Here is a 23,034-nt window from a genome sequence, read left to right as displayed (position 1 = left end):
TATATATATATTTTTTCCATTTTGCCTGAATTTGGAACCTTCAATAAAGAAATCCACATACAAAGTTGTATCAAGACTGACTTCTTTACTGCCTCATAAAATTTGTTTGTATTGCCAACACGCAACTCAAAGGATATTTTCAGGAGATAAGTTCTTGAGAAAATATGCCAATCTTTAGCGTGCACCAACCTGAAACAACATTCTCAGGTATGGTTTTAATGCTGGTACCAAGTCACGTGCCACGAGAGGTAGAACAAGAAGGATATGGTGTTCGATGAGGTAATACACACACACACACACACACACACACACACACACATCTGACGTAAACCTTCAAGCTCTACCTTGCTGTGGATAGTAAGTCTTTGTTTTCAGATAACGCCCAGAAGCTGTATATGAGTTACATCACCCTACCCTTGTGGGGCCACTACCTGCCTTTCAGGTTTTGCAAAATCTTGGGCTGTTGTACAGGCGCATGTTGTTGCGCAGAACCAACCTCAGGTCTTGAGTAACTGTAACTGCTTAGTTATGATGCAAGCTTGTTGTGCAATTCCTGGGGGCCGCCATATAATCCTTGTAGACTTCTGGCTTTAAATCTAGCCCAAGTGAATGATGACTTGTATTTTTGGACCCTTTTTCAATCTTAGCTTGTTTCTTGTATTGACTTTTGAGTTTGTGATCCCTAACAAGCTACATAGTAGCAATTTATAAGTATCTTTAAGTTTAAATTATGCCTCAGTACCCACCATGAGTCAAAATATACTGCAGCAGTGGGTCACATGCACAAGTAGTTAGGCACACATAAAAGGAGCTAGACTGGTGAGATCTGACATGACTTGCCATGACATGAACTGTGGTGCTTAGATCCAAGCACCGGTAGTTAGGCACTATTGACCGCCTAGGTCAACATGGATCTTCACTAGTCCTCACTTTCATTGTTCAAAAGAGTGTCTTGGCTATATTGTAATTCCGTCATTTATATGTCGTAAGTGCTCTAACGATGCTCTTGAATCTTGTATGCTGTTACCATTTGGTCCATCTCCATTTATGGAGCCACTTCTATGGGACTGTTACTCCATAGAGCGACTAGATTTGTGCCATGTTCACATGGGACCAGGCCAGTGTCCCATGTGAAAGAGCCAGTCTTTTGGTGTCACATGGACGGGAGCCAGATTAGTGCCACCCGTGTGTGACCAATACTGCGTCACATAGATGGAAACCAGTTTCGTGCCACCGGTGTGTGACCTGCTTCGTATTGTATGGACGGGAGTCTGTTGGTGCCACTCGTGTATGGCCACGATGGCATCTTATCTATGGGATTGTCACTCCATAGGAAGACCAGCACATATATTTATATTTCTGTCGCGCCAGTTTTGTGCCCGGCAGGAAATTTTTGTACTAGTTTCATGAAAGGGAGATATCGTCTATTACATGTGCACATGCATTTATGTCTGCATGCATAAATTTGTTTTTGCATGACTTGTTTGCGTGTGTTTGCGTGTTATGCCGTGCCAGTAGACTGGACGGGGACGCCCCCAGTGTACCGTGGAGTGCTGTTTGCTGACTCGTTGGTGCGGTGTGTGAACAGGTGATAAGTATTACCATTTTTTCTTTTTTAAAATATAAAATTTAAAAGTTATGGCTAACTTTAATATTTATAAGCCAATGTGTTCACACATTTAAATTACGGGTTGGACACTATCTTTGTAGGGTGGCCATGAGCATTTTAAATAACCTTTAATATTGTGTAACTCTTAAAACCTTTGGATAACTTTTGCATGAGAAAAATTAGTGATTTTTCCACATGTGAGAAGGTTGACTGCATTCTTTCCATTGCTTGCTTCTCCTTGGGCAAAATTTCTGCATTCTCTCCATCACCTGCTCTCCATGGACTGAATTTCTACATTTTCTCCATCGCCTGCTCTCCATGGACTGAATTTCTACATTTTCTCCATCACCTGCTCTCCATGGACTGAATTTCTACATTTTCTCCATCGCCTGGCCTTGAATTGGTTGCTGAATTTCACACATGTGTTGAATCTGGGTTGTACTTGTTGAATAGTACCTACTGTACTTGCCTTGTACTTGAATTGTACCAGCAGTACCTGAATTGTACATGCAATATTTGAATTGTACCGGTTGTACGAGATTGTACCAGATTGTACTAGATTATACTTGTTGTACCAGGTGTCCTCATGTTTCTCATTTGTGTAAATCTAACATTTGTTAAATTAAATGCAGAGCAGGAGCAAAGCATATTTATGCTGACCATGCTCAGGAAGTTTTCCTGGTGTGGTTAGTATTTCCCTGTGTGGTGGTGCTAACCGCGCCCTCAGAGCTTCTAAGAGCCAGTGAAAGTTAAACACACTCGAGAATCTGGGAGCATAGCTTATCTGGGAGAACAAGGCCATGTTCCCTCCGCGGTGTACTCCTTGGTCTGTGTTAGTACGGGCGTGCCTGTTGGTGCACGGTCAAGATGAAGCCGTATCCACCATGAAATGCTCCTCAAAACGCTAGGTAAAGGAATTTTGAAGACATCCCAAAATAATGTTACACCACATGCCACCACCATCACTGTAGGAGATGTGTTTGGAAACACAGGCCATACACCTGAAATGTACCAACTGTTAAAAATTTGGGGCCAGTTTCAAGGGAAGCAGGCTCTCTTCTTAATCGATCGAGCAAGTAATGAGAACTTCACCTCGTGGCAACTACCCAAGGAACTGAGGGTGAAGCATGAAGATATTGAAATACCCATGGAGCTTCGCCAAGTTGTGCATCCTGATGATGGGGATTCCCAAAAGATTGTTGTACCTTACATCAATAACTTGTAAGTACGAGATCCCATTCTGGATCATCAGGTACAATACATAGTTTACCCTTGTCTTTGATTTTTTTTGTTGACTTTCCCTTGCTCTTGGTCTTTGATTTCCCTCTAGCCTTGGTTTGGTCTTCATCTCCAGTTACGTTCTTTGTTGGATGGAAGCTTCTTACAATCCATTGTAGGGTTGTACCATTCGAGACTGCTCATGCTTGCCATGCAATAGAGGCATGGTTTTGTTGATCTAGGACCACCACACACCCCATTCATGTTCTTCAATGCTTTCAACTCGACACTCATGTGCCACTCTACTGTAAAGTTTTCTACCCCATCCACCACAAGCTTCTCACCTTTATTTTGGGTGGCATCAATTATGCTTGGAATTTCTGTGTGCCAGAACAATCACTCGAGAGTATTACGACTCTCATCTGACACTGCAGCTACGGGTACTATAGCTCCATCTTTGACTATGTACTATGTAATGTTTGGTCTCCCTTACCTCGAGTGTAATTTTAAGCTCTATTCTTCAGCCCTATAATGATTCTTTTCATTTTTTGATGTTTAAGGATTTGAGTCTCATCAAGCTTGATAACAAAAATAAAATTACCCTCACAGTCCTCTATTGTGTACTAATAAACTTCACCATGGCTAATTGGAGCCTTCTTCTAACATCCATAAATATGTTATTATACATTTCATACTTGAATGTTGAGGTCTTTTTTTTTCTTTTTTGCTTCTCTACAATCATTAAACCGTCAATGAGTTTGTATTTAGCTATGAACCATGGAATAGCCAAATTTTGGTGCTGTCGTGCCATTGCTATAGTATGTGGTCAGAGTAAGCCGAACACATGAAGACAACGAGGCTTCATACCTTGGATGAGTAGCTTTGAGACGGCTTTGTATCCCTTCGTGCTTATTGAAACCTTGTCACATGCCTCCACTACCTCATCAGGCTTGACCAAGTCACGAAAGTCATTGCAAAATTCTTTGACTACCCTCCTTTGAAGCCCTACACACTCCAGAAGCTTGAGCTTTTCAATCAAGTCATTATTTATGATAGCGGACTTGATTATGACAATTCTATCTATAGGATTATCCAGGCAGAAACCTCCCACACTATTCATGTAGCTTCGAGTAAGCTTCATCCGTTTCTTCTTAGCACCCCCATGTGTTGCTAGGCATGTAACACTCTTAAACTGACTAGATCTTGCCCTTAACCCAAAAGGAGTGCTTTTTAGTTGGGTTTTTTTGGAGTGCATGTTTCTCCCATTTTTTGTTAGTTTGTCTAAGCTCTGTCATCTCTTCCTGAGATGATTGAAGTAGTCTATAATGATCAAGATACCTTCTACATTGGAAACCTGGATGGTTCAGATGTCATTCTATGATTCTTGGCATGTCCTAGAATCACAGAGTGGGCTCCACGTTCTACTCTCAAAAAAAGGTGGCCGGGTTCAAACACAAAGGCAAAAAGTCAGAGGTCCATGCTAGAGTTCAATGGTAAGCCACGTGCAAGTCTCTCACGCTATTAGAGATTGTGTTCAATGCCGCTTTATTTATGTAAATGATAAGAACCTATAGATGCATCTACACATATGAAGTAGGCGACGGGCGCGAGAACATGTGCGAAAGAGCGAAACAGGGCAAATCTGACAGAAGATACCCCCCCCCCCCCCCCCCCCCCCGCATTAAAAGAAAAAACGAAACGCCATTTTTCAAGGTTTCGCAATTTGTTTTGAAATGTTTCACCCCTAGAAATATTTCGTTTGCTCGAAACAGGTTTTTTTGTGACTATGCCTCGTATGTGGACAAATATGCAGCCCCCTTTCAGCCACCTCCAGCGAGTGGGACACCTTCAAGGAGCCTCTAGCAGGTGTGGGTCATTGGCTTTCAAGGCCCGCACTCAACCCCTCCCCATCAAAGTTGCCTACACTCCCTCTTGGAGACTCGGCTGTGAATCTCCCCCTGGCTTGTTTGCAGTGGAAACTAGGGGAGTGGTATTGGAGAGATCTCACACTCCCACGGAGCAACAAAGCTACCCCTTCTTTGCCTACTGTGCTGTTGTTGGCATAGGATTGAGATCCACGAGAAAGCCTCCATGTCCAATGCCCTGAGCCATTGGACATCACATGGCATGTCAGCTCTCATGCTCCGTTATTTCTGGAAATAAATCTTCTTTTCTTGTGGCTCACCACCCACAGGAGTCTAGTGGTGGGTACTTTTCATTCCATGGCAAGCCGCCAGGCTGAAGGCCCAGCATACATAGTAGTTTTCCTAGGAAACTCCGTTTCTGACCCGAGAATTCCTGCACTTTTCCTCAACTAAGTTTCAAAATTTTCCCAATTTTCCAAGTTATCTCTTCCAAATTATGATCTATCCCAACTTTCTCCTCTTTTTGCCACCGTCGTTTCATGCCATTTCCATTGCAGACAGACACATCATCTGTTTCCATTTCCGTGTCCATGTTGCATGTAACTATGCTAGCAGGTCTGGTGCCAGATCCTCCTTCTTTCACGGTGGAGAGCCACGAGGTTCACTTCATTACCTGGGGGACAGTTGCCTAGGTGGAGGCAGGCATGGCAGTATACTATGAGGAGGATGGCACAGGACACATTTGCTGCCGAGGCATCACTTGATTAAGGCCATCCATCACAGCAGCCAAGGTCCGTATGCCACCATGGATTCATTTGATTGTTAGCAACCAGAGGTGGGAACTTGTCAACAGCATGGCCGCATGGCACAATTGGCCTGCATGGTGCAGCGAGGTCATAGAGGGCACATTTACTCCTGGTAGAGACCATCAGATTCCGTCATACCCACCATCCACAACTGTTGGGAACCGGTCAAGCAGGCTTACTGGCATTATACCAGGGTAACTTCTAATGGGGGGGCTGAGGTGCAGTCGTGGTTAGCTTGATTGCTAGCCTTTTTATTTTGCAACTTTGGTGCTTGATGGTGCTCAGACTGGTCTCTGTCACCTCCACTCTTAGTGGACGAGGGGAATGCCTGTGCAGTGGGCAATGGGTACGCCAGGCAATTGATGGGCAGTTGGTAGCATGCCCCAGGCAGCATATAGCGAGGCAGCAAACAGCCATGGAGAATGTAATGTTTACTCGAATTGTTGAGATTACAAGCCATTGTAAAACCATAGGCTGAAGTTTTTGGTGCAGCAAAAATGAACCACACAGCTGGTGTGTTTAATATTGTTAGGAACTCGTCATTTAATAACACAGATGGATTAGTAGCGATTGGAAGGTTCTTTGCAGCAATGAAATTCCTTAAAGGAGGTCAATGGCAGATTGCTGATATCACTCTCTCCGGATCGATTAGACATGGTCATGTAACGTGGACTGATCTCATCACATTGCTAGTCAGATATGTGAAGGAAGAGAAAGTAATGCAAATTTTCGTGCAGCAATTGTCCAAGACAGAAACCAGAAGCTGCCTGATTGTAGAACCAAGAGGCAGTCTAGGCTCTAGTTTTGTTAACTCCATTATTGGTGGTTTGCAGGCTTGTAACAGATCATGCTTTGGAGCGCAGTCAAAGATATCTTGGTCGGGTAGAAAAAATCCTTGTTGAAGCTAAGAACCCCAGACCAGGAAAAGAGGACCAGGTAACTAACTTGCATCAGACTGCAAATATTTTTAGTGTGTTCCTTGGAGGCTCCTTTAACATATCTTTTCTCTCTAGGTGATGGGTCGCACAGGCGGGAACAAAGTAACATTTTTCAAGGGAGGGGCTGAGCTTATTGGCTCATTTGTAGACGTGAAAATCACTGAAGCTACATCGGCAAGCCTGAGAGGGGAACTTGTAAGCTGATAGCATAACAAGGAGAAGCCCAGAAATTTGGGTATAATACAGGTGGTTCTTTCAATCGACTAATGCATGTATATAGCATTCCATTCAGTATCTTCATGAGCATCATGCAAGGATTATATTCCGAAATGCTTTTGGAGAAGGGTGATTTCTTGGAGCTCACTCCAGTAGATCAAGAAAGGGTTGAATGGGAGGGATGTATGGGCTTCATTGGTCTTATATGAGAATCTCCTATGAAGAGAAGATTCCACACTGCTTGTGTTAGCAAGAAGGCAAGAATTGAATGGTTGCAAAAGAAAGTTCAGACTCAGTTAGGCAAATATTGTCAGGTTTTCAATTCTTGTAGAGCTTTTTTTGTGAATGTATACTTCGTTTATGAGTATTTAAAGGCTGGTTACTCTGTGTCTGTAGAGAAGAATGTTTGGAACAGCTATTGTTTGTAGAACTGTATTTGTTTTGTGCATTTAGGAAGCCTTCCATGAGTAGTTATTCTCTTTGTTGTGAGGGAGTTACCCTAAGCCTGAGGGCCAAATATGTCGATTAATTTTTTTTAAAGCTGTCCTTTTGTTGGCCATTTTTTAGCCAAAGAGAATCATTAAACAGAAAGCAGATGAACACAGATGTACTCAGTGGCCATAACATAAACATGCGGATGTGAGGCTTGGGAAATACTTCCGAGGGTAGCCAGTGCGGCAACCATGGCTTGCTTCCACATCATTATCTATGCACTTGGTCTCAGTGATTAAGTATGACTTTATTCGGACTTCAGCTTACCTGGGAATGCACACACATATGCACTGAGGATCTGAATGAGGCACCTTTAAAGGGACAACTCCTTAGACAACTTGGCTTTAGACCTAGTGTATCCTCTGTTCACAACAACCAATGTGCAAGACAAACTTGGGACTTGACGGGGCCAGAGAGTTATATGCCTATGGTAGGAAGCATTATGTCATGCTTTTTGTCAAATCAGGATCACTAGTGCACTTGTTTTGTCTTGAATGGAACTAAAGAATCTCCATGGTTGGCCAACAGGGTTGTAGCCCAAGTGTTTGAAGGCTGGATAATTGAAAAAGAAGGCAGAAGAATTATTGAAGTTAAATAAAGGTTTTTGCTATTACCAAGACCATTGAGCTCTAATTTGACAACCTTTTTGTTTTTTTTTGTTTTGGAGAGGTATGACTTTAGTTCTTCACTAGCTTATATTATATCCGGGGTTCTTTACAGACTTTGCAAATAGCCTCATTACATGGTGATATTCAAAGCATTTGGCTGCAGTAAACATTGAGGCTTTTAAACATTTGATGTTCAGGGGTTAACCTATTGAAATGAGTTTTATGATCTTTTAGGCCTTAACAGCCTGTTACCTATCAAGGTAAGGTCTTGGAGAATGGAGATAGACGGCTCATACACTTACATGGGAGTTGCTTGAAGGGGTTAACCTATTAAAATGAGGTGTATGATGTTTTAGGCCTTAACATCCTGTTACCTTTAAAGGTAAGGTCTTGGAGAATGGAGATAGATGGCTCATACACTTACATGGGAGGATAATTGTGATATTTGCATGGCTATGCATGTAATATGACTCTTGCTAGGCTTGATCGGTGGCTGAGGACTAGACCTTACAAGGAAGAATTGAGCAAGGATAAGGAGACTACATATATGATCCTCTCTAGATTCATCAAGGGCATGCAAGTCATATTACTCTTGCTAGGCTTGATTGGTCACTATGTATGGGTTCATTTTTTGAGGCTAGACCTTGCAAGGAAGGCTTCCTAGATTCATCAAGTGCAAGCAGTTACTCGGCTTAACATGAAATTATCATGGTTGAAGTTGGAGCTTCACCTCCAAGTGTAGACCACCTTTTCACGAGATACAATGTGAGTATTGCTTCTTTGGGCAGGTATTCATTATTGTTAACATTAATTTTATAATATTAGAACCATATAAATGGTTCAATATAGTGACTTTTTCCTTCGTTGCTATTGTGGTACATATTAGCTATCGATACACGGAGGCACATATAGATGGAGTGGAGAGCATGCACGGGGCCCGATGGCGATAAAACTTTCTAGGCATGGGGGCGGGCCTAGCCCCCCATGCCTACAAAGTTTCATCATCATCGAGTAAATACTGTCAAATGCTTTTGTTGATACTTGCAATCAAGGGGTGAATGGAATTGAATAGTAGCGACGATGCATTTTTAGTGATGAAGATATTCAATGATCTCTTCAAAATCCTTGGAGAATGGAATTCTAATTGGGTTTAGCTTGAAAGTAAAGGAAGGTGCAAGCATCAAAATATTTTGGAATAGTGAATCATATTGTGACACTCTCTAGGACCATTGTTTGCATAAGCCATTATGTGCATCAAGTAGTAATAAAACTTGCAAAAGCATGCCTTGAATTGAGCTTTCTTGGTCGTGCAGTACATGCATTTGCATTTGAAAGTTGTGCAAGCAAGCCCCTGTTGGCCGTAGCAGCACAATAAAGCAAGCAGTTCTGTTGACATCACTTTTGAGAGCTTGCGATGATTGGAATTGGAGAGCTTTGAGTTGGCCTGCAGTTGATGTTGAAGGTGAGGCCTTGGGGACCTTCATCACAATGCTGCATTCTTTCTTGGGTTCTTCAGAAGTCCTTGTACCTTCTAATTTTGTCTATTGATCTTCTAGATGTATCTTGTGAGATTAATGCTTGCTTGCTTGTAGACTAGTGGTTTCTTGTTCTAGCTCTTTTGTTTTCTTTTGTGTCTCAAGCTGGTTTACTTGTATTTGTAGCAACTGCTTGCATTTTTCAGTTTCTTAAATTCACAATTGCATGGTACATAGAATGTCTCTCTTTTACACACAAGGCTTGTTACACCTTTGAGGCTAAGCTTAGAAACTTCACAATTCCATGCCACAATATGTTTCTTAAATTCACACATTGAATGTCTGCCTCTCACACAAGGCTTGTTAAACCAAGTTTTTGTAGATGGAGGGACGTACAGTAATTTAATGATCCTGGCTACCATGGAAAGCTAGGGTCTCGAATATTAATGTATGTTATCCTTTTTCATCAACCTTGCATAACACAAGGGTAAAAGGTTGGCAGCAAGTTACAGTGCCCTTACTTTTGTTGTGACAAGAGATGGACCACCCTAGAAGACATCACACGGGGTTTCATTGCATTTGGCCTCAACCAAAGTCCATATAGTGTCCCCTGGATCCAACCAAGACCCTCATTTTCCACTTCACATAATGTAAATGTACATAGAAAATGTATAGTAGTATTTTTACCCATGCAATGCCACAACTAGTGTGAAGGAAAAAAGTAAAAAACATCACAAGATTTGGGATGCAAAATTGGGGATCCTTTATAAGGATCGTGCAGTAATGATCATCTATTTTTTAAAGTTTAGTTTAGCTTGCAAGTGTTGCATAATAGTGAAAGAAATGCCATTTTAGGCTTGCACCTTGAAGGTGAGATAGGCATGGATTTAACCCTAGACTTATGCATTCTTGGCATTCTTCCTTAACCAACCCACCACAAGGCTCTTGGGTAATGATCATTTATTTGTATACCATTATACATGGTTTTTAAAACCTTTTTGGAATAATTTTTCTCATTACAGGCTCCACCCCAACAATTAGTTAAGTGTCAATCTTACATTATTCAAATGAACTTTTTAACCAATTAGTAAGGGCTTAACCTATCATGAAAGGTTCAATAAAATTGGATGCTCCTGGCCTCCATGATTATACTCTATTAAGACACTATGATTTGAGTCTTAAGAAAATGTTGCCCCATTAAAGCTAGATCCTATTGGTTCCACAAAGTATAGGCTTGCTAGAGGTGGGGGAGATAGCCTAGCAGTAAGGGCTCTTGCCCTAACCATGACAGCTCGGGTTCCATACCCACCCCCTTCTCTTGCATGCCTAATGGCATGTGGCTTGTCAATTCCGTCTCTAAAATGACGCTTGCAATACCCAAAAAAAAAAAGGCTCACTGAACAAGCTTGAAAAATTGCACCTATTATGCTTCCATTGAGAGCAATGGTGCTTTTAGCTCTTGCTATATTGGGACTCTTTTTTCCTTTCAAAGCTTCCATGCCATATAGAAAAATACATTCATAAAATAAGACTTTAAATATATATGCTCCACTTGCATATTTCTTTTCCTACAATAATTATACTCATTTACCAACAACCTAATCTCAAGATCACTAATCGTGAGCCGAGCTCATTTACCACAACCTGATTTCTCACTAATCTTGAGCCCTAGCTCACACTCCTCTTGGTAGATTTTTTAAAGGAGGAGGCCATGTGGTATTGAGCATAGATTGGGGAAAGAACCATGTAGGGTGGTTGTTGTGCCTCAAATGACCATGTGCGTATCTATCTTCAGACCTTAATGATATTAACAATAGCCAAACCCCTTGACCATTAGGAGTATTTGCCTTAGCCAAACCCCTTGACCACTTAAGACTATTTGCCTTACATGAAACACGTGAAATCTATTGATCCAACCCCTAGCTACGTGGAAAATAAATAGGATTTTATTTATAACATTGTTTATAAACTCATTATAACATAAATAACTATATAAATTGAGTTACACTTTACACAGTATTTGAGTTACACTTTAACCTAGTAAAGAATGTAAATAGCTATACGTTCACAGATAAATTGATGCTGATTGGTAAAAATGCATTATTTTAGAATTCGTTTTATTGCACACTTCCTAAAGAATTCCGAATCGATATATACAGATAAAATAGTGAGCATTTTTATTACGCACCTTCTTTATCATTGGATGTTAGCAATTTTAAAGAAAAGAACCTTCTAAATTGAGGCTAAGCACACCCAATGAAAGGAACAATTTAATCAATTCGACCTCTCTACACAGAATCCTCCATATTCGGCCATTATGGGCTTATGCACAAGCATATTGAGGTTCAACTAAAAATATGTTCTAAGACAACGTGAGAGTGAACAACACAAGAGACCATTGTTTCCCCCATGGCCTTAGAGAAATTTTACATATGTAAAGAAGTTTTGCTAGAGTTTGTGACATCAATCCATAAGTGATATTTTTTACCTATACAAGCTTTCTATTTATAATTTCATCTATCATTGATAGTAGATCTCTCAAATACCCCTTGGATGAATATTCTATCTAAGGGTCTTTTATACTTAAATTATAGTTAGATGGTAAGCTCCAAAGTGCACTTATTGTGGCCCTTAATGGATGTTCATTCATGGATATTGATCTTTTTCCCATGATAAATGTAAAGGGTAATGTTGTTGTTCATAGAAGTACATTTTGATAGAAAATCCACACTCATGACTTGAAAATTGTAATAGTAGATGGGCATGTGGGCAAATTGAACATAGATGGCTTGAAGAATGGATAAGAAGGTTATTTTCTTGATTAGTACTCATGAATGATACATTTTTTTCACAATGAGGGGAGTGAAACATATGGTACTATCTATCAAATGAACATCAATTCTTTTGTATAGTAATAGAGCCCACACAAGCATGGTTATTCTCATATGTAGGATGATTTGATCATGTATAAATTTGTACTGAAATGAAGATTTTGTCTTCTTATAACACACCAAGATTCTATTTATATGGCATGAATGGATTGTACTTACTTTCTCAAACACACAATAGTATATGAAGACGTTTTGAATGTTTAAGGATTATGGTGTAGAAAATATTTTGAAATTGTCTAGGGATTGTGATGTAGAAAACATGGGCATAAAATAGGAACTCAAGGAAAGACATGCATGAGATTGCTTATGAATCCAACTTTATTTTTTGGAAAAAAGATGCAACTTATCAAACTTAGCACACATATAGATATATGATCATGTAGTAACGTTAATAGTTATTGGGGTTTTGAATGTAAATAGTTCTCTAGGTGATGGGTCGTGCCATGGGCCATGCTTGTGTCCACCATGCTCCCCCTATCCAGAGATGTGTACCTGGAGGGTTAGCATTGATGAAGTTAACTGCAAGTGCATGTGTTCGTGAGTGCCATAAGGTGCAAGATGTGAAAAATAATGTGATGTCCATGGTGAAATATGTCGATGATGTGCATGGGCTTGTGTGTAGATTTCTCCAATTCAACTACTTTCTTTGAGTGTGTTTACTACTTTTTTCGTCATTTACTCGACATCCCTCTCAAGATTTTTAGATGTTTATGAGTGGCAAGCAGACTTTGCCCATAACTGCAATAGAGTTAGACTACCGTGCCATGTCATGTCCTCGTCAAGATTTTTAGATGTTTATGAGTGGCTTGAAGGATTTGGCGTTATCAAGCACTAGGGATAGAGGCTATTTGGAGAAATGATTGGCATGGTCGAAGAAGATGCCTCAAAAGGTTCCTACTGATTTGAGGAAGGTCTAGGCGATGGGTCCTACCATGGGAAAGGCTTACGCCCGCCATGGTTCCCCCATCCAGAAATGTACTTGACCGGCTATCGACAATGAGGATTAATACAAGTTCTTGAGCTAGGTGTGCCTATTTCTGCTAGATGTGTCTACTAAATGCAGAGCTCATGTGTATATTTCAAGTGTTGTGCGTGGGCATGGGGATAAAGGTGTGTACAGGATGGTATCACATATTCATTCAACGATAAGCCAAAATTTCTTCGCCTTTGACGACTCTTCTAAAGAAGGATATACCCTTCAACTACATGCCATATGCTAATCCATTTCATGGTTAACAAGGTTGCCACACCCAATTATATGCCAAAGCATGAGTAATCTACATTAAATGTAAAGGATAGACATACCAAACTCATGTACAAGCCATGAAGCAATGGCGTCCAAATCTCAAACTTGGACGGGCACTCATAAAGGTTTGATGGATAAATAATGGCATTTATTGCTCCTAGAGCATGTGGTAGTGACCTAGGATATGCTCCCTAGTGTTGTAATGCATCAATGTATTATGAGATGAAGCAATGTACAAGAAATAGGCCAAATAAAAGCTTTGGGCACCTACTCGAAAACAGTTTAAGTGTGTGTGAATACTTATGGCCATTATGAGATGAAGCAATGTACAAGAAATATGCCAAATAGAAGCTTCGGGAACTTGCTCAACCACAATTGAAGTGTGTGAACACTTATTGTATAAAAGGCAATTTCTCTCATAATGCAAGTACACTCTCCCATTGTGTAATTGAGCTTTCCCTCTTGTTAAACCTCTCTCTAATATTCTCTTTAATTCATGCTAGTGAGTGTGAGATTAAAACAAGGTAAATAGAGCGTAAAATAGCAAAAGGAAGTGTGGAGAAGCTTTTAAGAAGCTAGGATCGTACACTTTAGCTCAAGAATCCCAACGTGTCTGAAAGCTTCTAGGGGCCTTGTTTTGCACCCATTGAAAGTCCAATTTTTATCATCTAGGGATCCACCACCTTGATGAGTGCTGCACTTATAAATCTTGTAACTGCATTTTCTATGAAATATTATTCTTATTGGGCAAAAACATTCAACGAGAACAAGCGATGATTAGCCTCAATGGCACTTACAATACTGTTTTGGGAAGAATTTGGGCATATTTAGGCCAACCCATGCTTACTCCTAGGCAAATGAATGTGCTAAATGTTAAAGGCTAAGACCTCGAAGTATGGGGCTAGATCACACACAATTCTCATTGAGGATGATAACATCACAAATGTGAATTTCAAGTTACCCAGAGAAGCTAAAAGAGGTTATCCTTCCATTGATGAAAGAGACCAAAATATGATCTTGGAGACCCTTGAAATACCCTTCACATTTCTCTTACGAGACAGAGGAACCCTTTCTTGAAAGTGAGACTATAGAGTCTAAACACATCTTGCCAAAGCCGAAACATCTCAAAGCTCAACAACTTGAAGCTTTAGAAAACCTAAGACTCTAGAACTTGAACCATTCTAATGGATTCCCAGAATAGAAATTGGCTTTTAAATGAGTTTGGGAGTCAAAATCATCCAATCTCAAATCTATCCTTACATGCAACACAATCTCATGATATACGAGCTATAGTGTTATGGAGGCAAGCCATGCTTGGATACTCATGAATAGATTTCATGGAGTCACACTCAAGGCATGCAATGCCTAAGATCTTTTGAATGCACATTTTATGTAGAGTCTAACCCCTTGAAATGTGGTGTCTCAAATCTATCCTTACAGGCAAAACAATCTCATGACATATGAGTTATGGTGTTGTGTGCATGAGCCACTGAGCTCATCAATGGATTCCATGGATTGACACTTAAGGCATACCATGTCTAGAATCTTTTGAATGCTTGGGCTACCTTGGTGCAAGCTATACCAAACTTCATTAGCCGGACATGTGCCATGAAGATTTTTAACAAAGAAGTGGTGGTGCCATTCTATAAAAAGGATGAAATAAAGGTCAACACTCTTTATGACCTTGTTCAAAAGAAATAACTAGCTTCAAAATTCAATCAGAAGCCACTCCTACTGAAGACCCACTCTCTCCATCGAAGATCCTTTCTGATGAAATCTCTAAATCACCCATATTCCCAAGGAAGAATACCAAATCTACATTTTCAAAGTCCTTAAAACCATAAATCTTCATGAAGGTGATCATTCCATTTGTCCAAGGCTCAGAGTAAGAGCCACATCTTTTGAAGGAAGAGCTGTGCCCAAGATACACTATGTCTCAAGAACCTCTTCTACAAGTGTCACCAAGGAAGTAGCAAGGTCTCAACCAGAAAAGCTCGTCTACAAAAACCATTCCTAGAAACAATTCCCAACCACTAATAGTGGCACCAATGGTCAAACCCATGTCTAACAAAAAAAAACCCACTCCTAAAAACAATTCCCAACCGCCAATGGTGGCACCAATCAAACCCATGTCTAATAAAAAACCCAAGGATGAAAATTCTACTACGAGGAACAATCCTCAATCAACATTATATCGATAAAAGAAAAGACTCACAACAAGGGATTATTATCATCAATAGCCCCTCTATTGCCAACTCCAACCCTTGACCATAACAACCAAGGTTATCACTATAGCTGATAAAGGAAAAGCTATTATTGAGACCTCCATTTGCTCAACCATTGAACGATGTATAATTGGTTAAGTAGCACCCAATGAACTTATGTCAAGTCTCCATGCTTGAGTATCCTTCAAAAAAATCATGCTCTTTCCCATGCCATCATACCTAAATATCGTTCCCGATGGTGGACCAAACTCTGCAAGCATGTGAGGGGGTTCCCCCCACATGCTTGCAAAGTTTTATCATCATTGAACAATGTTGTATTAACACCTAGTGTGCATTTTTTAGGTTTTCTCGAGAGGCTTTGAAAAACCCCGCTCTTATCCATGTCATCATACCCAAACATCATTTGTTAGTGATACAACTTTACAAGAAGCAAAGTTTGGTCACCATCGGATGATGCTTGATTGGTCAAATAGCACCAATGTGAAATTTCAAGTCTCCAAATGCTGAAGAGGCCTTGAAAAATCCCACTCTGCCACTCACCATCATATGTAAGTATCATTTGTTGGTTATACAACTTTGCATACGTGGGGGGGGGAAGGACCCCCCCACATGCTTGCAAAGTTTTATCACTATTGGACGATGTTTGATTGGTCAAGTAGCGCCCAATAATGCACATTTTTCAAGTCTCCCAGTGGTCGAGAGGCCTTGAAAAATCCCGCTCTTCCTCATGCCATCATACTCAAATATCGTTTGATGGTATAACCAAACTTTGCAAGCATGTGGAAGGGACCCCCACATGCTTGCAAAGTTTGGTTGCGCCATTGGTGAGTGACAATGTTTGGGTATGATGGCATGGTGATAAAATTTTACAAACACATGGGAGGGGCCATCTTAGGGAAAGAAAATAAAAATTTAAATCTGAAAAAACAAAGCTGGTGTACGAAAATAAGGGAGATGCTTAGTTGGATCCATGATCAACAAAACATAAGCTGGTGTACGAATATAAAGGAGATGCTTGGATCCAGAGACGCTTAACTGGATCCATAAAGCTGGTGTACAAATATAAAGGAGATGCTTAGTTGGATCCATGATCACAAGAGAACATAAATGAAACCACTAGGATCATGGGGAGACACACCGTCCAACCAAATACCAACTGGTTCATCACTTCAATCAAATTACCATAACCAAAAAATTAATAAATAATCATAAAAGCATAACATAGCATAAAAACACAAGAGAGAATCATTGGGTGCAATCTATCCCCCCTCAAGAAGTGTCAGCTTCCTTTCACTTCTTGAGTATTTATGCTTTATTAATCAAAAGTAGCCCATAAGCCAAAAATAGATGCACGCTTATGTATGGGCTTGCCCTTTACAAAAATGGGGGTTGCTTTTAACACAAGCTTAGGTAAAGTGTTCCTATTAACACTAAAGGATAATTACAAAAAGAATCCTAAGGGCTAATTCACGTGCAAATAAATAAATCCACGCCTAATATAACAAAAGTGGGTGGCTCAATAGGTCCACGCCTGAATACATCAAAATGGGGCGGCCAAATACAAAATCTCGTAGTAGACACTACGAGAAAAATATCAAAATGAGAACCATCCCGGTAATAGCTCGCACCATATCGCCGCCATCACGTCCTAGCCAATTCGGCTTACGAGCACAAGGCTCGTCAATCTCACCAACCTTTAAGGTTGTCCATTCAAACACACTGCGAGTTAGCAACACACGCTACAAGTTCACAACAGCACATAAGTAATAAATCAAATACTTAGTTCTAGCTATCCCTAATTTCATATGTCCTACACATGGAATATTTAGAATCACCCAAGTGCCGTGCTTTGAACATAGTGGTAATTAGGCATCCCCAATTAACCACATAAGGATTGACGGACAAATCGTGACATCCCTCTTGCCCGGATAGCAATTGTCCTCAGTTGCATCATATCAACCGGCCCGTGTTTGAAAGTGAGATTGGATGATGTTGGGATAGGCGCGGAAAAACCGCTTAGGCATCCATTTAGCATTTTCGCGAGGACAATTTTTGAAGGTCAAGAGATATCTATTATATACAGTACCTGTGCGAGTAGTAGTGGTCTCATGGTCAATAATAGCCTCAGGTTGTTGAAGTTCTTTTACTTGGTCAACAAGATTAGGTGCTTCCTCATATATACATGATGTGTAGGAATGGGTCCCCTATAAGGTCTCAAAAGACTAGTATGAAAATAATTATGAATTCTCCAATGAGAAGGAAGTGAAAGCCTACATGCTAGGTCATTAATCTTATGAGTAATTTTAAAAGGACCATAAAAAACGAGGAGCGAACTTAACAACAGGATTAGTCTCAACACTTTTAAGACATCTCTTTTCAATACAAAGCAAAACATATTGAGCTTCTTGAAAAACCACGTGCTTCCTTTTCTTATTAGCTTGTTTAGTGTATTTCTCTTTTGTGCATTAGAAATAGCTTTACGAACATGATCATGAATGGAAGTGAAATCAATGGTGAATTGATCTGCAGCTTCAATAGTGTGTGACAAACAAGTGATAGGAGTAGGTAAAACTTTTCCATACACAATTGTAAAAGGTGCCTTTCCAGTGGATGAATGCGGTGTGTTATTATATGCAAAATGAAAAATATGGATATACTTATCCCATTGTTTAGGTTGTGATGAAACATATGCACAAAGTAAATCCAATATTGTGCTATTTGTCACTTCTGTGGTTTGACCATTAGATTCAGGATGAAATGCAGTGGAAAAATCCAATTTAGTGCCTAGATTATCAAACAATGTAGTCCAGAAATCACTTCTGCACAAAACTTAGAATCTCTATCAGAAACAATGTAGTCCAGAAATCACTTCTGCACAAAACTTAGAATCTCTATCAAAAACAATCACTTGAGGTAAACCATAATGTGTGAAAATGTGTTTAACAAACAAATGTGCGCTTGATGTGCAGTAAGAGCCTTTTTACAAGGAAGAAAATATGCTTAGCTGCTAAACCTATGAACAATGGTCCAAATCATATCATTCTGGTTCATAGTCAATGGAAAACTAGTGATAAAATCCATAGAAATCTGTTTCCAAGGAGTGTTAGGAATAGGAAGTGGCTAGAGTAAACCAAGTTTCTTACCCTTATAACTTTTCACTTTTTGACAAACATCACATTCAAACACAAATTTAGCTACATCATTTTTCATTTTAGGCCAATAAAAGTTATTAGAAATAGTCTGGAATGTAGATGAAACAAGCAGCCCACAGTTGCCTTGTTGAGTATAGAGGCAGAGTACAGAGGAGCTGCGGTGGCAATGTGTGAGGTATCTTGGTTACACAAGCTACTTGTTGATTTGTGGTTGCATGTGGAGAGAGAGGTTATCATGTATTGTGATAATCTTAAAAGTATATAGTTGGCCAAGAACCCAGTTTTCCATGCGTGGACGAAACATATTAAGGTACATTACCACTCCATTAGGGAGAGAGTCTTGGCAGGCAACATTGACTTGGCCTACGTCAGCACCACACAGGATCAGGTCGCTGACACCTTCATGAAGCCCTTAGGAGCTAAGAAGCTCCGCAAATTTCGAGATATGCTTGGAGTTCATGAGCTGGAGTTGAGCTTGAGGGGGAGTGTTGAGATGTCAAGCTCAACATGAGCTGACACTCACGAGGCGCCTGCATGACCGTTCGACATTTAAATCACTAGTGGGTTTGGTAGCTGGCATCGACATATCTTCGCCAGAGATTCTACAACTAGACTACACCAACTAGTCCACATCTACCCACTCCTCTTAGCGTGTTCACATTATGGACCGCTTGTATATACTCTATTATGTGTGTTAGTCACTTTATCTTCTTCGTAGACCTCTTCTGTTGTGTGAAGAAGAAGAATTTTCAGCCTCTCACCTTGTGTGTTCTCTTTTAAGGTTTGTGTGAGTGTGTGTGTGCTTGAGCTCAAGCTCTCTCCTCCCCTGCATCTTTTCAATCTACATATAAAAATATTATTGGTAATAGATATAGATATATACCTTAGTGTTATGTGCACTTTATATGTGCATATCCTAGGAGGCTAACCCACCCTAGGCATGTGAACATGGGAGCATGGGAACATGCTCTAGTGGGGCAAGAGTTAGGTCGAACCTTGGGTTGAGGTTAGGGTCAGGCAACCAAGGGTCACACATGGAAATGGGGAGTCAAGAGTCACTTGAGGGCCCTCCTATATAGTAGGGGCATAGGGAATTCTCAAGGGATGCTCTCTTAGGTAGAGCATTGTGTCTACTCTCTTGTTATTTCAAGCTAGAGCCAAGTGTTGCTGGAGTAAAGACATATCTCTCGGTAGTATGGGACAATAAGGTAAGAGCATTGTGTCTACTCTCTTGTTATTTCAAGATAGAGCCAAGTGTTGCTGGAGTAAAGACATATCTCTCGGTAGTATGGGACAATAAGGTAAGATATGTGATACTTCATTGTATTTATGTGTGCACCCTTGGGCTCAGGGGTGGTGGGTGGATGAGTATATGCCTAGTTCATACATGTTTATGCATGGTTATTAGCTAGAGAGATCTTTAGGGTTTTAACAGTGATATCAGAGCGGTTTTAACAGTGTGCTTGCATTTTTAAGTAAATTTTAAACATTTACTAAGCAAAAAAAATATACTTTTTTAGTTTGTTTTGGTGGTCTATGCATTGGAACATCAATATTGGAACATCAATATAGCAGTTGGAACACGGTTCTTCTCAACTTGGATGACGTATCGACGTAGCGGGGAAATTTCGTGAGTGGAAATGCTATTTTTTTATTATTTTTATGTTTAAAATAAGCATTTATGGATTTTTTTAACCAAAATACCACACATGATATGTGGGTATTTTGCTAAAAAAGGATTCTCCTACATCTCAAATAAATTTAGGAATTTTTTTCTAATTTTTAGGACATTGTTTGAGCATTTTATGGTAAATAAAGCATTTTTAATGCATTTTTTACACGTTTTCCACGGGCTATCGAATTTTTGCTGAATTTCGGTAGGGGCATAATGTTGATGCATCAAGTTCTCTCCCATGTGCGTGACATGGTTTCTATCTCTCTCATTGGAACTTTCCTTCAATTTTTCTTTGCCGCATGAGAACACTCCTTATATGGGTAAGCTTGATTAGTAAAATAATCATGATTATTATATAAACATAATTAATGTTTAATCCCCATGATTAACAGAGAAGAGAGGAAGGAGATGAGAAGAAGAGTTGAAGGGATTGGTTAGGTGGTGAAGTGAACTAAGAAGTTTCATCTTCTCCCACACTCATTCGCGCGTAGACGAGGGGAGGGGGGATTTTTTTTTCCTGCCACACCGATGGCAGCCTACGTCTCCCCATTTGCTTCAATTATATATATATATATATATATAAATATATAAAAGCTTTATCAAGCTTTGATTCTTCAGAGATTTTTTTCAAAAAAAATATTCATTCTTCTTCTCTACGCATAGCCCGGTTTTTATTGTTCGTATTCTAATGCGTTCAAGGTACATTTAAAATTTATTTATTTTTTTGAAAAACCATGGAAAATTAGACAAAGGTTATTTTAAATTTTTAGAATATCCAGGTTTGGTGACCGACATGTGGTGTGTCCAGTCAGATGCCCATGACCGTTTAAATTCCTTTTAAAAAATATTTTTTTTGCCCAAAAAATTAGTAAATTCATTAAAATTACAAATTTAATTGGATTTGAGAATTGTCAGGCAGAATTGAAAAATTTTGTATTCGATGGGATTCTTAGGGTAATTTTTTTAATTACCTAAAAATTAGAAAAAATTTAGAAATTATTTTAGAAATCTAAAAAATTGATATTTTTGAAATATCATTTGTATTTTGGCAAACCACCTGTCCCCCTCACCAACCAAGCCCTCACCAGTCTCACCCCCTCTCTCCCTCACCTCACCAACCACCTAGCCCCTCTCTCACTCTCTCTCTCTCGGCTCCATCTCACCCGACCCACCTCCTCCATGCCCAGCCTGTCGACCCCCCCTTTTTTCCGCACCCCACCGACCTTCACCACCTTCCCCGCCTCCTTTTTTTGGTCGCTCACCCGTGCTCCCCCTCTCGTCGACCCTTTCAAAAAAAATAAAAAAAAACAAAAACAAAAAACAAAACAATCTCCCCATCGCACCCACCGACCATCCCCCTCTCTCTTTCTCTCCCTCTTGCTCACCCCACCGACCATCCCCTCTCTCGGTCTCTTCCTCTCCCTCACCCACACCGACCACCCTTTTCCTCCCTCTTCTCCCCTTCCCTCTCTCTTCTCCCCTCAACTCTCACCGACCAACCCAACCTCCCCTTCTCCCGGATCAAGCAAAAATTAAAAGATAAAAAATCTCCCCTTTGTATTTGTATTTTTTATTTTTTTCTTTCCCCCCAAAAAAACCCTCCCTCAATGTTTATTTTTTTATTTTTTCTTTCCCAAAAAACCCTCAATATTTATTTTATTTTATTTTTCCAAACCAAAAATTAAATAAAAATCGACTCCCCCATCTGTGTTTTCTTTTTTCTATTAAAAAACAAAACAAACCCCCCCAAATAAAAAACACCAGCCACCTCTCTCTTTCTCTCTTTTCCCCCTTCCCTCACCCCACCAACCACCCCCTCCCTTCACTCCTCATCGAACCCCCCCTCTCTCCCTCCCTCACCCTACCGACCACCCCCTCCCTTCACTCCTCATCACACCGACCACATGCCTCCCCCCCCCTCACCCCACCGACCACCCCCTCCCTTCACTCCTCATCACCGACCACACACTCCTCACCCTCTCACCCCACCAACCACCATCCCTCTCCTCTTCCCCTTACCTCTTGCGACCCCACCACCTCCTCTTCCTCACCGACCACCCAGGCCACACACTATATAGCCTGGGGGATGAGGGGCAATCCTCATTCTTCCTCTATGGCTGGGTGGTGAGCCAGAGGCCGTCCCCTCTCGTGGTAACGCCCGTAGTGGCGTTACGGATATGTAACAAGGGATGTGAGCTCGAAGCATTGGTAAGTACCCAATGATAGTTATTATCTATTGCTTCTTCCGATTGTGAATGGGTAGAGTTCTCTCTCGGGAGGTGTGATAGCCCATAACATTTTTAGCGCCACTGTCGGGGAAACACCATTATTTCTTCCATCCTCTTAGATCTCCAGTTCCCATTATGCAAGATTCACTATTGCCTTTGCATTTGGAAGGTGCATTATGATGAAGAAATTGTGTAGATATATGAAGAAATTGTGTAGATAAGGTTTGAGTGGTAGAGAAAGGATTACATTAGTTCTGGAAAATCATGTGTTGAAATTATGGGTGAGTACTTGGAGAACCTAGAGGAAAGCTACACTTAATTTTACATTCAATTTTGATGTTTTCCATCACCAATTCCTACAGCGTGAGCTAGCAGTTGGTGACACACAGT

At 40.4% G+C, this 23,034-nt stretch overlaps 1 protein-coding gene and 1 long non-coding RNA gene across 2 annotated transcripts in view; both read left to right on the top strand.

The window, feature by feature from the left end:
• The window catches only part of LOC147607908 (uncharacterized), a 62,334-nt gene extending 55,300 nt beyond the window's left edge, over nucleotides 1-7,034 (top strand). Inside the window, exons 12-13 of the mRNA XM_086789573.1 lie at nucleotides 6,332-6,434; nucleotides 6,512-7,034. Coding sequence (XP_086645699.1) covers nucleotides 6,332-6,434; nucleotides 6,512-6,640 — 232 coding nt within the window. The 3' untranslated portion in view covers nucleotides 6,641-7,034. The remainder of the gene's footprint in view (nucleotides 1-6,331; nucleotides 6,435-6,511) is intronic.
• A 952-nt stretch (nucleotides 7,035-7,986) lies between these two features.
• On the top strand, nucleotides 7,987-9,391 carry LOC147607907 (uncharacterized). The gene is made up of 2 exons (XR_015264548.1): nucleotides 7,987-8,517; nucleotides 9,066-9,391. It is a non-coding gene; the product is annotated as an uncharacterized LOC147607907 (long non-coding RNA).
• Nucleotides 9,392-23,034: the final 13,643 nt, after the last annotated feature.

This window comes from Cibotium barometz, chromosome 54 (genome assembly GCF_041138505.1).
Source record: "Cibotium barometz isolate CiBa-2024 chromosome 54, ASM4113850v1, whole genome shotgun sequence".
Lineage (NCBI taxonomy): Eukaryota > Viridiplantae > Streptophyta > Polypodiopsida > Cyatheales > Cibotiaceae > Cibotium > Cibotium barometz.
Note: the sequence above shows the minus strand (reverse complement) of the source record. Positions and strands in the feature narration are given on the sequence as shown.